Genomic DNA, 19,099 nt, shown 5'->3' with positions numbered 1-19,099 from the left:
CACTCCACCATAACCCTGCATAGATCACAGGCTAACCCTAGGAGTCAAGGCGGTCTAGGGTCTCTCTCCGCTGGTTCGGCTTGGCCACAGCCCCAATAGCAAAGTGGGCATTTGTATCTATCACAAAAAAGCTAATCTATCCCCATTTCTGATCAAAAATGTAATAGTAAAATGCTATCATTTTTACAAAATACAGTGGAATCACAATTAGCCGATCTACCTGCGACCAGGGCCAGATTGGATAACCAAAAGTCTAGATAAACTGGGGAATGGGTGGCAGGGCTCCAGCTGTGATCCCTGGGCAGCAGGGCTCTGACTGTCAGCACAACAGGCAGGAGCCCCAGCCTCCCAGGGCTCCAGCCCAAGTCCTACCACTGTCAGCGCTGGGCAGCTGGTGGTTCGGTTAATACAGAGAGCCGCATAATGGAGGCTCAGTTAAATGGGGTTCTGCTGTATTCTACAATGTATTTTCTAGGAGTCCATATTCACTTATAAATAAAGCAAAATAGTAAATGACAGTGATTTGTTATTCTTGATATTTTTGGCTGTGACCCTGCAAGCGTTTACCCACGTGAATAATTCACTTGAATTCAGTTCATCTACTCATACAGTTAGAGTTATATGCATACGCCTTTGCCAATTCAGGGCTTTTGTGTGTTTGCTTACATGCTAATGAACACATTTTAGAAACTTGTAGTAGGTCTCTCAATGTGAAATAATGAGATTCTACTGGATGTGGCAGTGTTTAGTGCCTAATGCAGCTCAGTGTGGATCTTGACAAAATCCAGGTAGCAAATCTAAGAAAAGTGGTACTGCAGCCTTATGTCCAGTAGTTTAGAATTTCTCAAATGCTGTAAATATTCCATTTCCTAAATGTAAAGCAGCAGAGGGAGGAACTAAAAACAGAAAGTGCTTGCTTTGCTTCAAACCTGATGGAGTTTATTGATAACCAGCTGACATTGAATTTATTCTCTCATTTTACAGCAGCAAAAAGTTTACTGAAAAAACCTGATGGAGTCAAGGTAAGTTAAACAAATGCACCAAACTATACATCTCATTCAGCTTTCTTTTCCTTGTACTCTTCTAATGTCTATTGACTTTGTGATTGGAAATAACTACATCTCTTCTTCATAGGTTGTGTTAAGAAATGGTTCTCACTGTATATTTGAAGAAGTTGAAATTAGTTTAAGTTCAAAATAATGTGTCAGAAAAGAAATGGCTGAAAAACTGTACCATGTTTTAAATAAGGTTCTGAAAAATGCTGACAAGGGAATATATTCCTTGCTTTTTAATAAAAGCTAGTCCTGTCGTTAGTGACTCACTGTATTTTAGCTGCTTAATATAAATGAGACTTTGGTCGTGGGTATGTAAGCTTGATGGAGCGTCAGAAGCTTACTCGTAGTTTGGGCCCCACATGAGGTACATTCCACCAGGTGTACTTGGTGTGTTTGGTAGAAGTCTGGGTGTTTAAGATTTCACTGAATAAGCTCATCCTGACTAATAGACCTTGGTAAGAATGGGAACATTCTGGCAACTTTCATAGATGATTTAGAGTTCCTATTTTCATATCACCAGGTCCCGCAGGAGGAGAAATGCTTCACAAATGAATGTTCTAGACAGATACTTTGAAAAATAGCCAGGAAAAAAATCACTGAGCATTGAAAAATGTTGTATTTCTTTTTCTCAGAGGATTCCTGAAGACTAAATAAAGCACCCCAGCTTTCCGTAGATAATGCAAAGTTTCTTCTCTTCTCAGTTCTGCCTCATTCTCAGGAGCGTCTTTGACCTGAATTTTAGTTTTCTGCTTAAACTTTCTTTTCTTTAACAGAGTGCTACTTACTGAAATGCTCAGTTCACAGCAGATTTGTTCTTTACTTATTCTCTCACACGTATTCTTTCACACTTAAAAATGTTAAGGCTCTTAAAATGAATTCAGTATACTCTACTGAATGTTACCCAAAGTCAAAAAATGGGCATCTTAGAGAGGATGAAGAAGCACATCATTCTGTATTATTCGGTCATTGCAATACAGATTCCTTAACATGTCTTTGTGGAATGCGGGAATTTTATGTGTTCGGGTCAGGCTAGTATTTTTATAAATACCATTCTTCCTACAGGTTTATAATGGCATCTGCTGTATCTCCATTTTGATAGCAACGTTGCTGAGAATTTTCGTCAATGGTTTGCTAATATTACACTCGTTGGGATCTCATACTTTCGGTTTTCAGGATATTTCAGTTTTTTACCATTTTCCTGCTCAGTTATGTGAAGCAAGGGGGGAAATGTTTACCTGCGTGGGAGTGTTTGTTTTCAGCATTTTTCTCATGTAGAAACTTCCCCGCACAAAAAAAGTATTTCCTTCTCTACTGCAGCTTATGCTGTCTTTTTGAAAACAAAAATATGCTGTACTCCATGCATTGATATTTTCAATCCAACCAGTCACATTTTCTTCTTTTCCTTTTCTCTCTGACTGGTCAATTCAGAAAAGGAAGTCCAGTTCGAGTGTTCAAATGATGGTGAGGATCTTTATCTGCCAGATTTTTCCTCCTGTGAAACATTCACACTTAGAAATCAAATAAATGCATTTAATCTGTTAACATAACTTGAGAAGCTACAAGACCTTTAACATGAAAACTTGTGACTTCTAAACCAAGAAGTGCTACATGCCATCTGTAATGAATTGTTCTGCAATTCTTTGAAGCAAGATTTTTAGCTATAGAAATATAAATACAAAAAAGTAGATGTAACATTGGCCAATGCAGCTGTCTTTAGTACGCTAAAAAAAAAAAAAAAAGTATTCGTTTAAACAGTCTTCTATTAATTTCTTAATCTCCTTGTATTAAAAACTAATAACATTAAAATAATAAATGGATAATAATAAGTGTAATGGAGACATTACCCTCTGTGTAGTTATTTACATAGAAACTTTAAAAAAAATTTTAAATTTCAATACTTGGGAAATTGCTAGAGCTTTTACCATATAGTATGAATACGGTTCAACATCAGGAATCCATTAAGAGACACCTCTGTACTCCTGCTGCCCCCTCTGTAAATAAATAAATAAATTAAATAAATTCACTGCAAGATCCACTTTTATTGATTCCAGCTATAACTGAGCACATATCCAGTATTTAGGACATTTTAAGGTGATTTTCAAAACCCCACTTTGTATATTTTTATTATCCCTTGAAATCAAATAACAAATGGAAGGATGGCTGTTTATTTTCTTTTGGGGGATGTTGTACTTTTAGAATCAAATAATAAGGTTTTTCTAAGCGTCTTAGTGTCATTTGACTCACATCAGGATGTCAAGCTACAACCACAGGCCACAGCAGACATTCCGCCTTCCTTCTCTTCTCCAGACCCCCAACCAGTCCCATTCCTAGTCCAAGACCTTCTCAACCTCTAACTCAGATCCCCCATTTGAGAACCAATACATAGACTCCCTTCCCCCAGCACCAGGGTCCTCAGGCAGGCAGTGACCATCCTCCTGTTTAACTGGCATTGATCCTGAATTCTGGGATGATGGTGGTGATCCTGGCAAGGCAGCTTACTCAACGGTGACACTTCACCATGCCTCTGTACTGCTGATCCAGGTAGAGCAGAGCAAATGTTCCACTTCCTCCAGCTGGTCACTCTGTCACGGGCAAGCAGACCTCCCCTTGAAAATAGCTCTCTTGTAAATGGCCTATATCATCTAGCTGGATACAGTGTTTCATGCAAGAGACATTTTAATACAAAAGTACGGGCCATTTACCAGATATGGTAGGATATTTTCAGCATCCCAAACACACCGCATGCCAGCTCTTAGTCTGCTGAAACACTACATAGGATGCTTGGAGGATTTAGATCCCGAGAGACAGTTTTATACAATTTTTATAAAATATATAAAAAACATTAATACTTAGGACAGTATGGCCCTGCCCAACTGTTTGCTCTGAGAGAGAGAGAGAGAGAAAGAGATGCTATAAAGTTAAAAGCTGTTTCACAGCAACCACAATTTTAGTAGAAAAAGTTTTCCTTCCTGACAACAAATAGAAGTACACCAATTTAGAATAATTTTCCATAATCACTTAATCATTTGGTATGAAAATGCTGAATTTGTTTTTTAATAGTTTCCCCTTTCTGTTAAAATAAATGCAGTAAATGTGATTTAAAACCTACCATTTTTCTTTAAGTTTGGAAGTATTTAGCCAAGCTGTGCTCATACCGACGAAATAACTTGACAATGCAATATATTCTCTTTTTCATTTGTACTAATGTAAATTCTGTATTCTTGATGTACCATTAATAAGTTTGAGTATATATTCTTCAGTTCTCGATGGTAGTGGAATGAATGTTGTTTATTTTTTATAGGATTTTGACCAGGGGAGTGTGGGCTCAATGCTGCTCTCCTTACTCAGGCAAAATTCTCTCTGAAATTTGGTTATCCTTTGTCTGTTACATGTTCCATGACAAGTGCTTCTATGGTGTGTTGTTTGATTTCTGATGTTGCTGATTAGGACTGTAAGAAGTCTGTTGAAATTTTCATTCCCTCTCTCATATATGCTTTGTATGTGTTCATTTCTTCTTTCTTTTGCTCTTTGAATACTTCTGTCTTGGTGGCAAAACTGTTAATAAATATTCATTTTTAGTTGTAAAACTTGGGAGAGTGATTTTTCTCTTGTTACAAGAGAAAAAGAATATGATTGTCCATGGTTGTCTGTATTGTTGTTGTTCCATAATCTGTGTAGTCTTAATTTAAAAAAATAACATTTCCTTGAATTCAGTGGGTTTTTTTCCCTGAGTAAGGAATGCAGGTAGTAACATTTTCTATTATTAATTGTTCCTTACTAAACCCCTGTAAGGTAGTTAAGTGCTGGCCGAGATTGTCCCTAATGTAGTTACACTGCCCTGCTTGGCATGTGTCTTTCAATATCTTAGAGGATAAATTGAAATCCAGTGCAAGCCCATTTTGCACCAGAGCAATGTGTCCATGTTAGGGATTTCCATCATCTTAACTACATGGATGTAGTTACAGTAGAACAGAGTTCCCCAGTCTAGACATGTCCTAACTAAGACATTGGCTATGCTTCAGATTTGCTCTGATTCCAGCAACTGATGGGCAGCCACCAATGCAAACACCTCAGGTGAAATCCTGGAACAATTAAAATCAATGCTACAGCAGCTTCCGTTGATTTCAGTGGGGTCATGATTTCGCCCCTAGGGCACGTTTGCCCAAATAAAGCTTACTCAGCAGCTTTATCAGTCTGTACTAGGGATTGCACCAATGCAGAGGTAGAATTGGGGAAAATCTGAAGTGTAGACATGACCTAAATATCATTATCCCCATCTCACAAAGAGGTTAAGTGATTTACCTAAGGCCATGGAGGGATTGATGAGCTCAAATTAGAACTCAGAAATTCCTGGCTCTCAGTCCAGTGCTTAAACCATTAGTCTAGGGCTAGGCCAATATATGTCATTACACACTCTGGTAAATATTATTCAGGTCTTCAACATTTTAGATTTCCTAAAGACTTTTATATAAAAAAAAATCAACAGCCTGACTGACACAAAGGGCTTGACTTTTGGTTTTTAAATGTGGTAGTTAATTTTACTTTAATATTGACAAAATGTCCATCAGTGAAAGAAGAGAAGTCTGAATTTGCATTATTGCATTTCTTTCCCATGTAATGTTTACATTTTCAGTACCAGAGTACTAACACAGCAGAGCCGTAGAGATTCTATACCACTGACGGGTAGAAATGATGCCAACCCTGTATGCAGACAGCCCACCTTACATTTTGCTTCTTTGACCTGCTGCTGTTATAAGTAGAACTGGTCAAAAATATTTTTAAAAAATCCTAGTAATTTTAATTGAAAATAGTTTGACAGCAACAGAGTCCAACAAGCTTTCGTTATAATTGAAACCAGCTTTCCAGTGGGTATGAAAACTTTATTTGGGGCTTGATTTTTAAAATCTCTCCAGTTTTACAACCACAGTGATATTTACCTGGTGCAGTTATGGAAGGTGGGTTTTAAAAATGGGTATAAGAATCAGAGAAATTTAAATTAATTGCTAAAGTCTTACTTAAAGAGAGAGCGATACAGAAAGAGAGAGAGAATAATTTTTTTTAAACAAATAAAAGCCCAGTTCTTCAAAGACTTGCGTGTTTTGTAGTCATTGAGACTACTCCCATAGATAGCTGTTTGCAGGATCAGGGCCAAAAGTAGTAATGTTGAGAAGATACAGTACAGGAAGTTACACTCTTAATTTGGGTTCTGTGGACTGAAAGACCAATGTACAGTAAACGAAAGGTATTACTGCAGGTTCAGCCAGATTGGAAAATGATAGTACTGAGGTTTTTAAAAACAAGCAAATTAGTTTATTTCATTAAATGAAAACGAAACATATATGTTTTTCATTTGAAATACTAAATGCTTGTTTGAAAAAAATCTCAAAGTGAATATACCTGTACATATTCTGACCTCAATGACACCCATATAAATCTCGAGTTACCAATTACAGATTTATATGGGTGTAAATGACACATAAATTTGAACCACTGAAGCTTCCTTCCGTGAAAAACAAAATGACATTTAACCTAGTGACACTCTCCTAGAAATAAAGTGAAATGATGGTATATTACTTAACACTGTTGCATGATCTAAACTGGCAAATAAATCACAATGGAAATACAGGCATTTTCTTTCTAAAATCCATATTAATTGTGAATTCCTATTACTTGGTTGTAGCCACTATTAAAAAATTCTTCATTCATTTACGTGTCAGAGCTGAAACTGCCTATGCTCTATATAGGACTTCCTTGAACAAGTCCAAAATACTGTCACTAGCGTCTTTGGGTGAAGCTATAGCCAGTTATCAAATCTGTTGTCAGTGTTTTTTTCAAGTTCATAAGTTGACCTTTCTGTGATTCTTTATTTCCCTATCTATATCTGTATATAGATATTCTATATAGAGAGATATAGATATGCTAGCTACCAAGAATTCTAAGGCTTGTCTATTTCTATTTTCTGCATACCTACAGATAAACAACAAAACCAACGTGGTAACCAGCCCCAAAGAAAATATTCCTACCCCGGCGCTGGTATACCTGGAATCTTCCTTTTCACCCTATCTTTAAGTTCTTTATTGTTTTCTTTGCGGTTTTTTTGTTTGTGTTTTGCTTTTATTCTTTGTTTGCTTTATAAAATTTTTTCTCTTTCTTGTTGTTTGTACTTTTTGTTTTCTTTTTGTGAGGAAGTCCATTGTGAAGCAACATTTTTATAAATAGAAAACATGACACAAAAGCTGGATGTGGTGGTGTAGTAGCATTAGTAGCGATAGTTTAATTTTTTGCATGCCGTGTAAGAAAGTGAATAGAATGCGCTTGATGTTGCCCTTAACTCTTCACCTGATGGTTGTTTCCATGCTTTTAAGTGCTGACTTATTTTTTAAATTGTACCTGTTATCTTTTCTTTTGCCTTAACACAAGTTTTGATATCAAGGAGAGCTAACAGGACTATTGCTAGGCATCAACAATATGGACCTTATTCAGATTTTCATTCCCCCTATTCTCTGACAACCCAGCAGGACTTTGCAAGGCTTCACTTACTGGTATCAAAAGGCACCTTAGTCCTATAAAGCTTTTTGTATAGTGCCACCTTAAATCTACAGTAAGCATTACTCCGTAATAAGTTCTGCTAGGGGAATATTACTAAACAGTAGGACAGCGTACATGAAGATTCTATGTCACAATCTTGCTTCTGTTATTAAGTCACATTTCTTAAGATGGAGGAGGGCTTACGAACACAAATGCTGCTATTTAATTACCTAAATTTAAGCAGTATTACTTCTCATGTATTTTGGTACATAGCTCTGAAGAAATGCTTTTGCTCTTTAATATAAACATAAGGACAAATTCTGCCCATAGATTTGCATGCGCAGCTCCCATGGAAGCCTGCATTAAGTCAAGTCATTTCAGAGCAGTAGTTTAAAGGTTTCATGGTATGTACATGAGTCCTCAACTCCATCAGGTGTTCCCAGGCCTCTGTGAGTACGTTAAAAAGCTACACTTGCTGCAGCTTGTTCCTGGGCCAGCTAACTTGCATTTTAAGGGAAGCAAGAGGGGAGTTAACCTTTGAAATGGCATCAAGAACTTCCATCATAATTGGTATCTATGCTGTTCAAATGGGCAACAGACTGGAAATAACCCCTGTACATCCAAACACCGTTTGTGTTTAGAGGTACCCAAATCTTTCAGAATCTGTTCAGCCCATCTTTATTTTGATTTGTGTTCATTTTTGCTTTAGTAATAAGCGTACAGTATTTTTTAAATTAAAATAGTTCACCATTTTTGAGCTAAAGCAGGGTCAGACAAAAAGGGACAATGTGAAACAGAGTGCCTCTTCAGCTGACCTCCCCAGAGCTTCAAAGCCCTGTGTGTGTGTTGATCATGAATAAGGTCTTTGCATGCTGCTGCAGTAGGTGAGGTAACCTTCCTTGCTGGGTTGCCAGTCGAGGCATCTTTATTAGAGACATTGTTTCATCTTTTGGCAGCAGTTAACATTTGCTTTAGCTCTTGTCACTGTTTAGCATTTGTCTGCTGGCTCTTCTCGCGCTCCCTCACACTAATGTGAATGTGTTTACCAATGAGAACTGTTTTTCTCTTTATTTTGTTCTCACTCAGGAGCCCCAAACTACAGTAATCCACAACCCTGATGGAAATAAGGTATTCAGAAAGAATTAGCTCCATCTTGCTTCTCCAAAGTGCACATTTCATCCACTATTCTAAGCCAGAATGTGCCCATTACCCAGAGCTTAGCAAGGAAAATCTCATTCCTGTATCTGTTGCACCTGGTGCCTCTTGGGCCTAATTCATCTGTGGCTTGTTCCCACTGAATGCTTTCTGCCTGGCTGCTGGCTCCCTCAGCTCCTGTGGATGTCTGTAGGCGGTGAGGGCGCTCAGCACCCTGAGGAACCAGATTCATGGTGTGTTGTACCTCTCTTGCTTCAGGCAAGAACTTTCAGTTCTCAGAAAAACAAAGGAAAGTTGTATTCAGACACAGAGTATAGTAAGGTTATTTTTATGATTCTAGTGAAAGCTTCATACACAAGATGAAGGCATATTTTGAGCCCTTTCCATCAGCTGTTTCTCAGCATGCTTATGCATCATACTGTGACATGTCTTCTGCATGGAACTTTTGACTTATTCCATAACATCATCTTGCGGTTTGAAAAGAAGCTAACACTTGAAGTGGCAAGAAGCTCTTTTGAATTCATAAATCTTGATTTGATTTTTCTCATTGATTTTCTTCTGTGTGCTGTGATGGTTGTGTTTGATGTCTGGTTTCTATAATGTGTGGTAATTTTTTTTCCCTATGTGGACTTGAAAGGGGTTAGGGAATATTGTTGTTTGTGATTCATGTTCCTAGTTTTCATATGCAGATTTCATTTATTTAAACAGATTTTAATGTGTGTGCTGAGAATTTAAAGTTCCCAAAGGATTGTTGTCACATTTATCTAGTGTAATTACTTGTGGTCGCTCAATACTGTATTTGCAAAGGATAGAGTCTGAGTGGAAAATATCAGATGCAGGCATTTCACAAGCATGGAAAAAGTGTTAATTGTGCATATTGTAGTCATCTCTCTTCTTCGTTTGATTATATATTTTATAGTTTGTGGGTAAGAATAAGTTGTGATGTTCATTTCACTACTGCACCAACTACTCTCTGCACCCATGGTCCATATTTCATCTCCCATGTTTTATTAATAGGCAGTGTACCACCAGCATTTTAATTTTAGTCAAATCTTTACTAAAGCCCAGCAAAGGGAAACAAAAAACCAAAACACTGGAGCTCTTTGGCATGACTACATCTACTTGACATTATTATATATTCATAGCAATTTAGATATTTTATGTCCCAAAAAGTTATAACATGGACAGGAAAACTACTTATGGGGAAAGTTACTGTTAAATTTCATTATCTACAAAAACAAATATTTTAGCATGACAACTGGAGTGGATGCTTCCATATTACTGGCCACATCTCTCGTGTGAGCTTGTGCATGACGTTTCCTGCTTGTATGTGTGTGGTTTTTATTTTCTTCTAGGTACTATATATGATAGAGCATGGTATGTCCCTTATATGGAGTGAATAGTCTAACACCATTCACAATAGGAAAAGCATGATGGTTTATTAAGCTTGGTTTGTATGTGTGGATTGATTAGTGTAGTTGATTTATTGCTGCATATAATTTTGTTCTTTTACATTTGAGTAATGCATTAACCATTCTGAAACTTTTCTTTGACTTGTCTTGTGAAATCATAGTAGACAAAAGGACACTGTCAGGGTATTTTGGAATTTTTATTTAATTAATGTGGATAGTAACCCTTCGGAAGCTTGAAATAAATCTTATGTTTTTCCCTTCTGTCTCAGAAGTAAACTGGCTTGTTATGGATATATTTACTCGAGTATTTTGCTTCTGACTTTTTCTTTTTCTTTTTTTTATTTGCAACAAAGCATTTATTTTTAAAAATCATAAAAAGTATATCTTCTGCAAAAAAAAAATTAGGAGAAAAAGAGTAGGTCCAATTTTTTGCCTACTACCTTTGACATTGTCCTTTGAAGTGTGCTCCCTAATTTTTCACATTTCTAATATCTTATAAAAATTGTGATAAGAGCCTTGCCTTTTAACATTGCAAAGATTTCAATACAACTGTCTGATGGACAAGTCATTCCTCTGTGTGGCTGGTTGGTTAAAGAATATTTCTTCAAAGATATCTTAGATTATCTAGGAGCATTGTTGTGGGCCTCTCCACTAACTTGCTCTCTTTCAAATTTTTTAGCACAAGGAGAGTATAAAAATGCAGTCATGGATTTGATTCAATTCTTATTGAAATCAAGGGGAGCCTTTCAGTTTATTGCATGAGTTCTTATATGAGCAGAAGAAGTACTTTAAATTGTGAAATACAACATTCTGCTTACTTTATACTTAAAAGCTCAAATGGAGTGACTTATTTTACACAGTTGATATTCACGAAGCTTAAAATGGCAAGTTCTAATATTTGGCTGACGTAATTCATATAACAGTTCAGACATACTCTGTCTAGTAGAATGTAAAAAAAAACAACAAGTTAGCTCATTTTCATGAAGATATTTTTATATTTCCCCATACATCCGTGTGACATTCAAAAACTGGACAGCCAGAAATACGTTTAATAAAAATGTTCCCTTTTGAAATGGATGAAAATTATTGACATTTAGTTTCAGGTACAAACATCTCAATCCCTGTGACCATTTGTTTGTGAATTACATCCACATAGCCTGCTTCAAGGCTTTGCATGATCTGTACAATACCAAGTGTAATTTTCATAGGTGCATGAATAATATGCTGGGTCACTTTATGCATTTCACTTGTATTTACTTCTTAACAGGAGTCAACAGAAAGTTCCAATACGACTATTGAAGACGAAGATGTGAAAGGTATGATTGACAGTTGGAAAGGCAAAACCATGGCTACATGTATATATTTCAGTAGGTTTTATTAACTTTTGTTGATCTGTCAGATGGAGGGAGTTCCTAAGTAATCCAAGGAGAACATACAATTATTTTTGAAAATTATGTTCATTGCTGAAGTTCTATATGTTAAGTTCTGACTTGGATAATCTGACTTCGATAGTCTAACTTTTACGTGTACCATTTCTGTAGCATTTTAGAATTAAGGAAGTTTGTCATTTAAAATTGTAATTATGGCAGTAGTAGGTGTAGATTTAAAAACTAATGACATTTAATATTATTTTAAATTTCATTTTGTATATGGTATTTTGATTTTTTTTGTTTGCTTGCTTTAATTCATGTGTTTTTAATGCATTTTTTCAGATCAGCATTTATAAAACATTTCTGTTCAGATGCCAGTGTTTTTTTGTGCTTCTCTTGTATTCTGGCCCTATAATTGTCTTAACTTCAGTCACCTTTTTCTTTTCTTTTTGATTTTCTGCACAATAACCTTCTTAACTTTGCAATCTTTTTGATTATTTTTTAAGGTTTTTTTTTTCTTTTTTAAATTCTATGCTGTGACATTATTCATTCTTATTTTAATAACATTTTGTGGGTTTAAAACCAGTGTATTCAGCTTGTGTATTATATATTTCATATAAGATATTGGTTTTTAGCTTTAAGTACAAAATTTTAGTTATAGTGGATTCACAAAACAGAAACAGGAATAAGAAGGGACATGTTGAAAAATAAGAGGTGAAGTAGTAAGAAAAAGAGAGATTTCTCAGTTAATTAACCATTAGAGTGTTGGACTGGTTTTGCACTGTATTATACTAGAAGTGTTATGTCTGTGGGTGTCACTATTAAAGTGTTTATTTGCAGAAATATGCATTAAAATATAGATTCTAAGATGCTGGAGTTTTCAATAGCTTCAAGACTGTGAGAGAACATTTTAGAATATGAAACTGATTCAGTGGATGCAGTTGCTCAAATCGTGTTTAGTCAACTGTTGTTTTATTTCTGGATAATGGAGCATGCAGTATCCTTGTTTGATAAAGTAATTGATGTTGCCAGAGTAAGGGACTGATAATGTAATGCTTTAGGACTCATGAGTATCTCCAAGTCAGAAATGTAATAAGAAACACAAGATAAGATAATTCTTTAGTAGGACACTCCATTGTTTATGAGCTGGCATTCAAATGAACATCAGTAACCTGGTGATATCCTATATATTGTCTTTTTTAGACAGAGTTCTTTTGCTTAATGAGGTGTATAGCTTCTGTTTCACTTTTATTTTATGTGTTATAAAACCTTATCCCAGGATTCAAGTAACAATGTTCTCCTGCTAAGCAGTGTTTGTATGGTTTGGTATATTATCACTTCAACAAGATCATTTATTACAAACAGACAGATAGAAATACCTATGTAGTCTCCAGAGAAAAACTTAGTTATAAAAAAAGAGGATTATGACAGGTCCATCTGTGCCCAGCGCCCCCACCCCTCCAGGTGCTCCAACCTTTGGGAAAAACTGTTTTATATGGATTCAAAACACACCTTCCTTTAAAATGTAATTAGAACTATCCAGCATTCACAGTTACCTGAATATATTAGGCTGAACTCAGTGAGTTACCACCCGCTGTGCAAAGCAGATGGAACTATCCAAGTTTAAGGATGCTTCTTGTCCTACCCTTTAGAACTCCCTGTTTACTTCCCCTTCCTACCACCAACACTCAGTTCACACATTCCAAAATTTCTAAGTAAATCCCAGAGAATGTGTGTGGTGCTATTATATAACTACTCCTCTACAAGTCCCATGAAATATTTGACACTTACCTGGTGATTCCAAGGTATTTTGGCCCCTGGAAGTTCATGTGACTATGAACTCACCAGCCCAGTTCCTCTCAAACAGGTATTACCGAAAGCCTCATCAGACAGGCCTAATAAACAAATGGGCAATGAAGCAGTCAAACCTTTATTTAATTTTTTCTTTTATTTAAGTAAAAGGCTATCAGAAAAACACCCAGCACAGTGTGCCATTACACCTTTTGCAGCATAATCTCATTAATAATAATATTTTTGTTCCCGATTACTAAGCAAAAGAATAATGGGGAAACTATTTTTAAACAGCCAGTTAACCTTGACATTTCAAAATAAGGCACTGGAGATGATCACAATTAAATAGCTCTATGTAACTTTGTGCAAATTCAAAAATAAGCCAGTTTACAAGCTTTCATCCACATATTAATGTAGTTAAATATTTCACATTCTCTGCTTTGAAAGACAGCTAAACAAATTTCTCTGAAAAATACTGGTTAGTTCCAACAAACCGTGCATTGCTTTTTCCTCCAAAGCAGCAGAGAGTGGAAAAGTGAGATTTAGAATTTCTTCTCAAATTTAATTGAAATTTAATTTAATGAAATGTAATTTTGGAAAGCATTGCTATTTGCAGTCAGATAAGGTTGGGGTGTTTTTGTTTTTTGATGCATGGTAGACTGTTGCTGCAGTTCCTTTGATTCCCCATTACTATAAAAAATGAATAAATTTGGAAAATATTTAGAACACTGTGGCAATGTAAATGCTTCCATTATTTCCTGCAGGTGCTTTGGATCCATTTATTACAGTTACTTACAGTGTAAATGAGCCATTAGATATGTTTAGGATTGTAAACCTTTCAGAGCAGGGATTTTCTCTAGTGTGTTTGTACAGCAGTCAGCACAACAGGACTCCAATCCCAACTGGAGCTTTTGGATGCTACTGTAGTATGGATATTTGCTATTAATATAATGTGGGTGGGGGAAAATAAACTATCCAGAATTAACCACAGATGCTGTAGAAGCTCAAAATCATATTCATAAGTATACCCTGCTCTGTTAGTTCCACTGAACAAGTTGACACTTGAAGAAACCTTTTCAGACTCAAAATGTGTGCATTAAAATGCAGTTCATTTTGCTCTTTGCCTGTGTTCAACACTTCATTGACTTTCATTTTGCTGTGCACTATTCATGGGGATGTCACAAGAAGGCAGTCCCCCAGAAGCCTGGATAATACTCACATGAGTTCCTTCTTCACCTAGGCCCAAAAGCTTGCTGCTCAAGTTCCTTAATTGATGATTCCAGGACAACTGCATCCCAAAAATGTGGCACAGGGCAAAGGTCATAGGCATTCCAAGACCAGGAAAAACCACTGGAAGATTTTAAGAGCTATCGACACATCTCTTTCTGTTGTGTTACATACAAGCTTATGATTCTGAGAGAGACTGATTCTGATGCACATCAGCAAGGTTATCAGGCCACAACTGCTCTTTGTTCAGGCTGACTTCAGACAAGGAGAATGTCAGGCAAACCTGTAGACAGACCAGGGCTGTTCACTCAGCTACAAAGACTCACCCCTTCAACAGAGCCTTCAGTGACTCATCTCAGGGGCATGCTGGGGCAACTCAGCTACACTGACTTATCCCTCAAAGCCAAGCCTGCAGTGACTCATTGCTCAGGCATGCCTATCCTTGAGCAGGGCCTAGGTCAAATTACCCCCAAGGCACAGGTATTTCACTCTCACTGCAAGTTAGGGTATGTCTACACTGCCCACTTTACAGCGCGGCCGCGGCAATGCTGCCAAGGCAGCACTGTGACCTGGGGAGTGTAGACACGCTTTATCGCCGGGGGAGAACTCTCCCAGCGATTAAAAAAACAAAAACAAAAAACCACCCCGAACCAACGGTGGTAGCTTTATCGCCGGGAGCCGGGCTCCCGGCAATAAAGCGCTGTCTGTACTGACACTTTTCAGCACTAAAACTTTTGTTGCTCGGGGGTGTTTTTTCACACCCCTGAACGACTAAAGTTTTAGCGCTGAAAGTGGCAGTGTAGACACAGCCTTAATCTGTGCAACAGCACCGCTCAGCTAGGAATTCTTCTGCTGCCTCACAGTGTTACAGGTGCCCTGAGGTTCAAGCGTGCCTTCAATCCTATCCCTGTGTCTGCCCAGGCCTTGTTCCAGCCCACTTCAGACTTGTCTGTACCCTATTCCAACCTTGCTCCAGCCCTGTTTCTGACCTGCTCCAGCCATGCATCCGCCTTCTCCCTCCCAGACCGTTGGACTGACTGCAGCCCCGCTTCGACCCACATCTGGACTCCACTATCATCCTGATTTGGCTTATCTACAGACTCTGACCCCAGTTCTTATCCATGGCCTATCCCCGGATCCTGGTTTAAGCATTGCCCTCAGCCCGGTCCTGAATCTGCATCCAGCTTTGACTCTTGGTACCTGTCCTCAACCACCACTCCAACCACCAGGCCTGACTGCCTAAAACCTAGAGCCTGACAAATAGTGCACCTAAGATCAACTCATTCACCTAACACAAGATATTGAACACGCCTTTGTGCCATTCTGGCAGACCTGTCAACTGCAAACAACACTGTCTAGCATATGGAGCTGACCACTAAGGTTCTGCAGACTATTTCCTGTAAGCCTATGGTGTGGTTCAAAATGGAAATGCCTCTCCTTGTCACCATAGATACTTATGATCTACCAACATGGATAGTAATCTACAAAATATTGAAGAGTGATTCAGCAAGGACATGAACTCTCTGGCTACTTAGCTCCATCAGTGGAGACATGCACTAAGTGAGTCTTAAGAAGGTGGCCGCAACCCTCCATCTGAATAATTTCCTGGCCAATCAGCCCCTTACAGTTTGTGCTGAGGATCATTCACTCCCTTTCCAGCCAGATGTCACTAACTTAGGAGTCAAATTGGACCTCAGCCTAACATACCAACCCCATTTAGAACATGTAAAGTAAAAGATTACTTTCTGCACTGCCTTGATCCAGAGACTAGCAGGAACCTCCTGGAAGTCGAGGCAAATGTTTTACTCACCTCAGTCCTGGGGCTCGTATTCTTGCATCAGTAGAGCAGTACGCAACAGTTTGGGGCAGAAGTTGGCAAATGCATCCCATTGTTTCGGAGATGAACACAACCGCTCATATCGTTAGTGATTGTCTTTGACGTACTTTAACATCTGATTTATATGTGATGGCACATATAGCTCCCATAAAACTGCATGGAGGGTTATGATGGATGAAAACAACCTGCTGAATACAAATCTGACAACAGGTGCAAATAAGCAACCCATACTTCCTATCAGAAGATCTGCCCACTTCCAGAAGAAATCACCTACACCTGCATTTCCTGTTGACTTGCCATGATTGTCTTCACAACATCCTCTTGCCATTCATGCACTTCTGTCTCATGCTGCCAGCCCAGTGCCAATCTCAGAACAATGGCACATTAAGGCCAAGTGCTATTTCTTTGTAGAGTGGCAGCTACTCTGGAACAGAAAGGCAGGAGTGCTGGCAAACGTCAGAAGCCCTGATTTACATCTACTTATTTGCGACCTTGGATGTAGATCATGGACTAGTCTTAACAGAGTGCTGAGAGGAAAAGGCCGAGTGGCTGCCACAATGCAGAAATTTGATTTAGCCCAATCTTCACAGTGTGACTGTGGTGTAGTGTCTTAGCCCAATCTTCACCATCTGATTGTGTGGTAGGGATGCAGATGGTCACGCATGTGGTGGAGAAGAGCACAGTTAGAAGATTGGAGGATGGACTGCAACGTCATACTACCCTTGATGCAGTAGTCAGAGATGGCTGAACAATCTAGTTATCGACATGTAATGCAGAGTAAAGAAGTTCCTTTTGCCCTGTTATTTCAGGAACCAGTATAGCTACAGAAAATTCCCAATGTAGTTTTGCTTAGTGTGTCACTGTCCACTTGAAAATAAAGAAGTAGTACTGTATTTAGGATTTTGCTTTGATACTCTCACTGTTTCCAAAAGAGAGAAATCCCTGAAAAAAGTTGTTGGGCTAATACAGCTAACACAAGTTGGTCATCACATGACATTAAGTGTGAATAAAAAACAAAGTCCCATGTTTTTCTGTGTCGGTCTCAGGGTGTTTCAGTTGTCTGTAGCACACACAACAAGTGTCGAGGGCATGGTAGGTATGTAGGAAAGAGCTGGCAGAAGAAAGGGCAGTATGTGAAAGGCCATAAAAATACTCTTGAACTTCAGCAGAAGGCATGATTAAAAAAGGAAAATTCTCACTTCCATGATGTCACTCATCAAATTGTTCTCCTGGCCCATGTAGTTCTATTGTTTTTGCTTCAGTCATGATAAAAATAATACCTGCAGAGAATATGGGAATTATAATGGATACTCCAATAGAAGAGATTTTAGAAAGCCAAAATTAACACTTAATTTGGGAATAGGTTAGATCAATTTTCTTGAAGTGTGGTTTGATTCTGTAAAAAGAATATTATGGCGTCCACATTTTCCATTTCTCATTTACTTCCATGCCAAATATGTCTGCAATGTTGTTATAGCTGTGTTGGTCACAGGATATTAGAGAGACAAAGTGGGTCTCTAATATCCACCTTGCCTCTCTAATACCAAAGATGTTCATTTTACAAGTAAAAAAGATGCATTTTTCTAACTCTTAGCCTTGCAAAATGAACCGTAGGCCTGAAAATCAAGGTTGGTTATTTCCTTCTCAAGCAACATCACCAGTAAGAAAATTATCTCATTGATTATGCATGTGGAACATCATTGTCTTCAAGAAGACAAACTTGTTAGTGCTAGAACTGGAACTTAGAAAACAATTGTGCTGATAATGTGTGAGAAGGAGTATAATCCAGCCTCTCCTAGCTGAATCAGTAGCTCACTCTTTCTTAGCTGTGTTGATTTTGCAAGTAAAACACAGGAAACAAAGTACTAAGAAGTTGTTAGTCATTGAAGGCAACAGATACGATTCTGCATGCACATGGAGCAGATGTAAAACCTAACAAGATGTGCCTTTTTCACATAGCGACTTTTCAGACTACAATGAGATTTCAAAAATGCAGATTACTTGATACTAGCTGTACCAGTAAATGGGATCTTGGGAGGTTTGTTACAGTTAACCCCTCACTTGTCAAGGGAGTGATAGTCCTAATCAAAACCAAGGCCAATGTCCTCAGAGTTTCACTGAATACTAGATTGTGACTGTAAAGCCACAACCTGTCAGTAGGAGAGGCAGAGATGTACATTGCCCTACCATGAGGCATTGTGGACTTTGTTGAGTACACATGGGAGGATGGTCCCTGCTACTATCTTGGAAAGGTTTCATCATGTGTACTCCTTATGCCTGTTCAGCTGTGTTAACACTGCCTATTGTTCTCTCCACACCTTTTCCCACTACATCTGGAGAGACTAGTGGTTCATAGGGCTTATGCTGGCCCTCTGCACTTGGGTAAATTTTTTCACTTGTTGTACAAGGGGTAATGAGGAGATTTCCTGTGCGCTCTTCCCCTCAGTTTCACACACATGCATAGCTAGTTACAATCTAATAGTATATTATGCTTTTTTAGTAGTATATGATCTAGAACTAACTTTAATTAAGTCACTGATGTTGCCTTCTGTTCTCAAAGTTTCAGTGTATGATTTACCTTGTCTTGAGCATGCTTCAGATATATTAGCAACCAATAACTTCTCAGTATAAATAACAGCATAATAAAAATAATTTCAGTTAATGGAAAGCAATAACTTGAAGAACAATTAAGTTTATCTGCAATTGATGTGAAGAAAAATAGTT

At 37.9% G+C, this 19,099-nt stretch overlaps 1 protein-coding gene across 46 annotated transcripts in view; it reads left to right on the top strand.

Annotated features, from left to right (window-relative positions):
• CAMK2D (calcium/calmodulin dependent protein kinase II delta) overlaps window positions 1–19,099 on the top strand; it is a 265,256-nt gene that overhangs the window by 207,956 nt on the left and 38,201 nt on the right. For 9 of the 46 annotated variants that reach the window (XM_007054430.4, XM_037897075.2, XM_037897065.2 and 6 more), the window contains 5 exons: window positions 985–1,022; window positions 2,484–2,516; window positions 7,029–7,088; window positions 8,670–8,711; window positions 11,418–11,466. In XM_007054430.4, the coding sequence (XP_007054492.2) occupies window positions 985–1,022; window positions 2,484–2,516; window positions 7,029–7,088; window positions 8,670–8,711; window positions 11,418–11,466 (222 nt within the window). The remainder of the gene's footprint in view (window positions 1–984; window positions 1,023–2,483; window positions 2,517–7,028; window positions 7,089–8,669; window positions 8,712–11,417; window positions 11,467–19,099) is intronic. The other 37 variants (XM_027833887.3, XM_037897086.2, XM_043545403.1 and 34 more) reach the window with 14 other exon arrangements.

Source organism: Chelonia mydas, chromosome 4 (genome assembly GCF_015237465.2).
Source record: "Chelonia mydas isolate rCheMyd1 chromosome 4, rCheMyd1.pri.v2, whole genome shotgun sequence".
NCBI lineage: Eukaryota > Metazoa > Chordata > Testudines > Cheloniidae > Chelonia > Chelonia mydas.
This window is presented reverse-complemented; position numbering and strand designations above follow the sequence as displayed.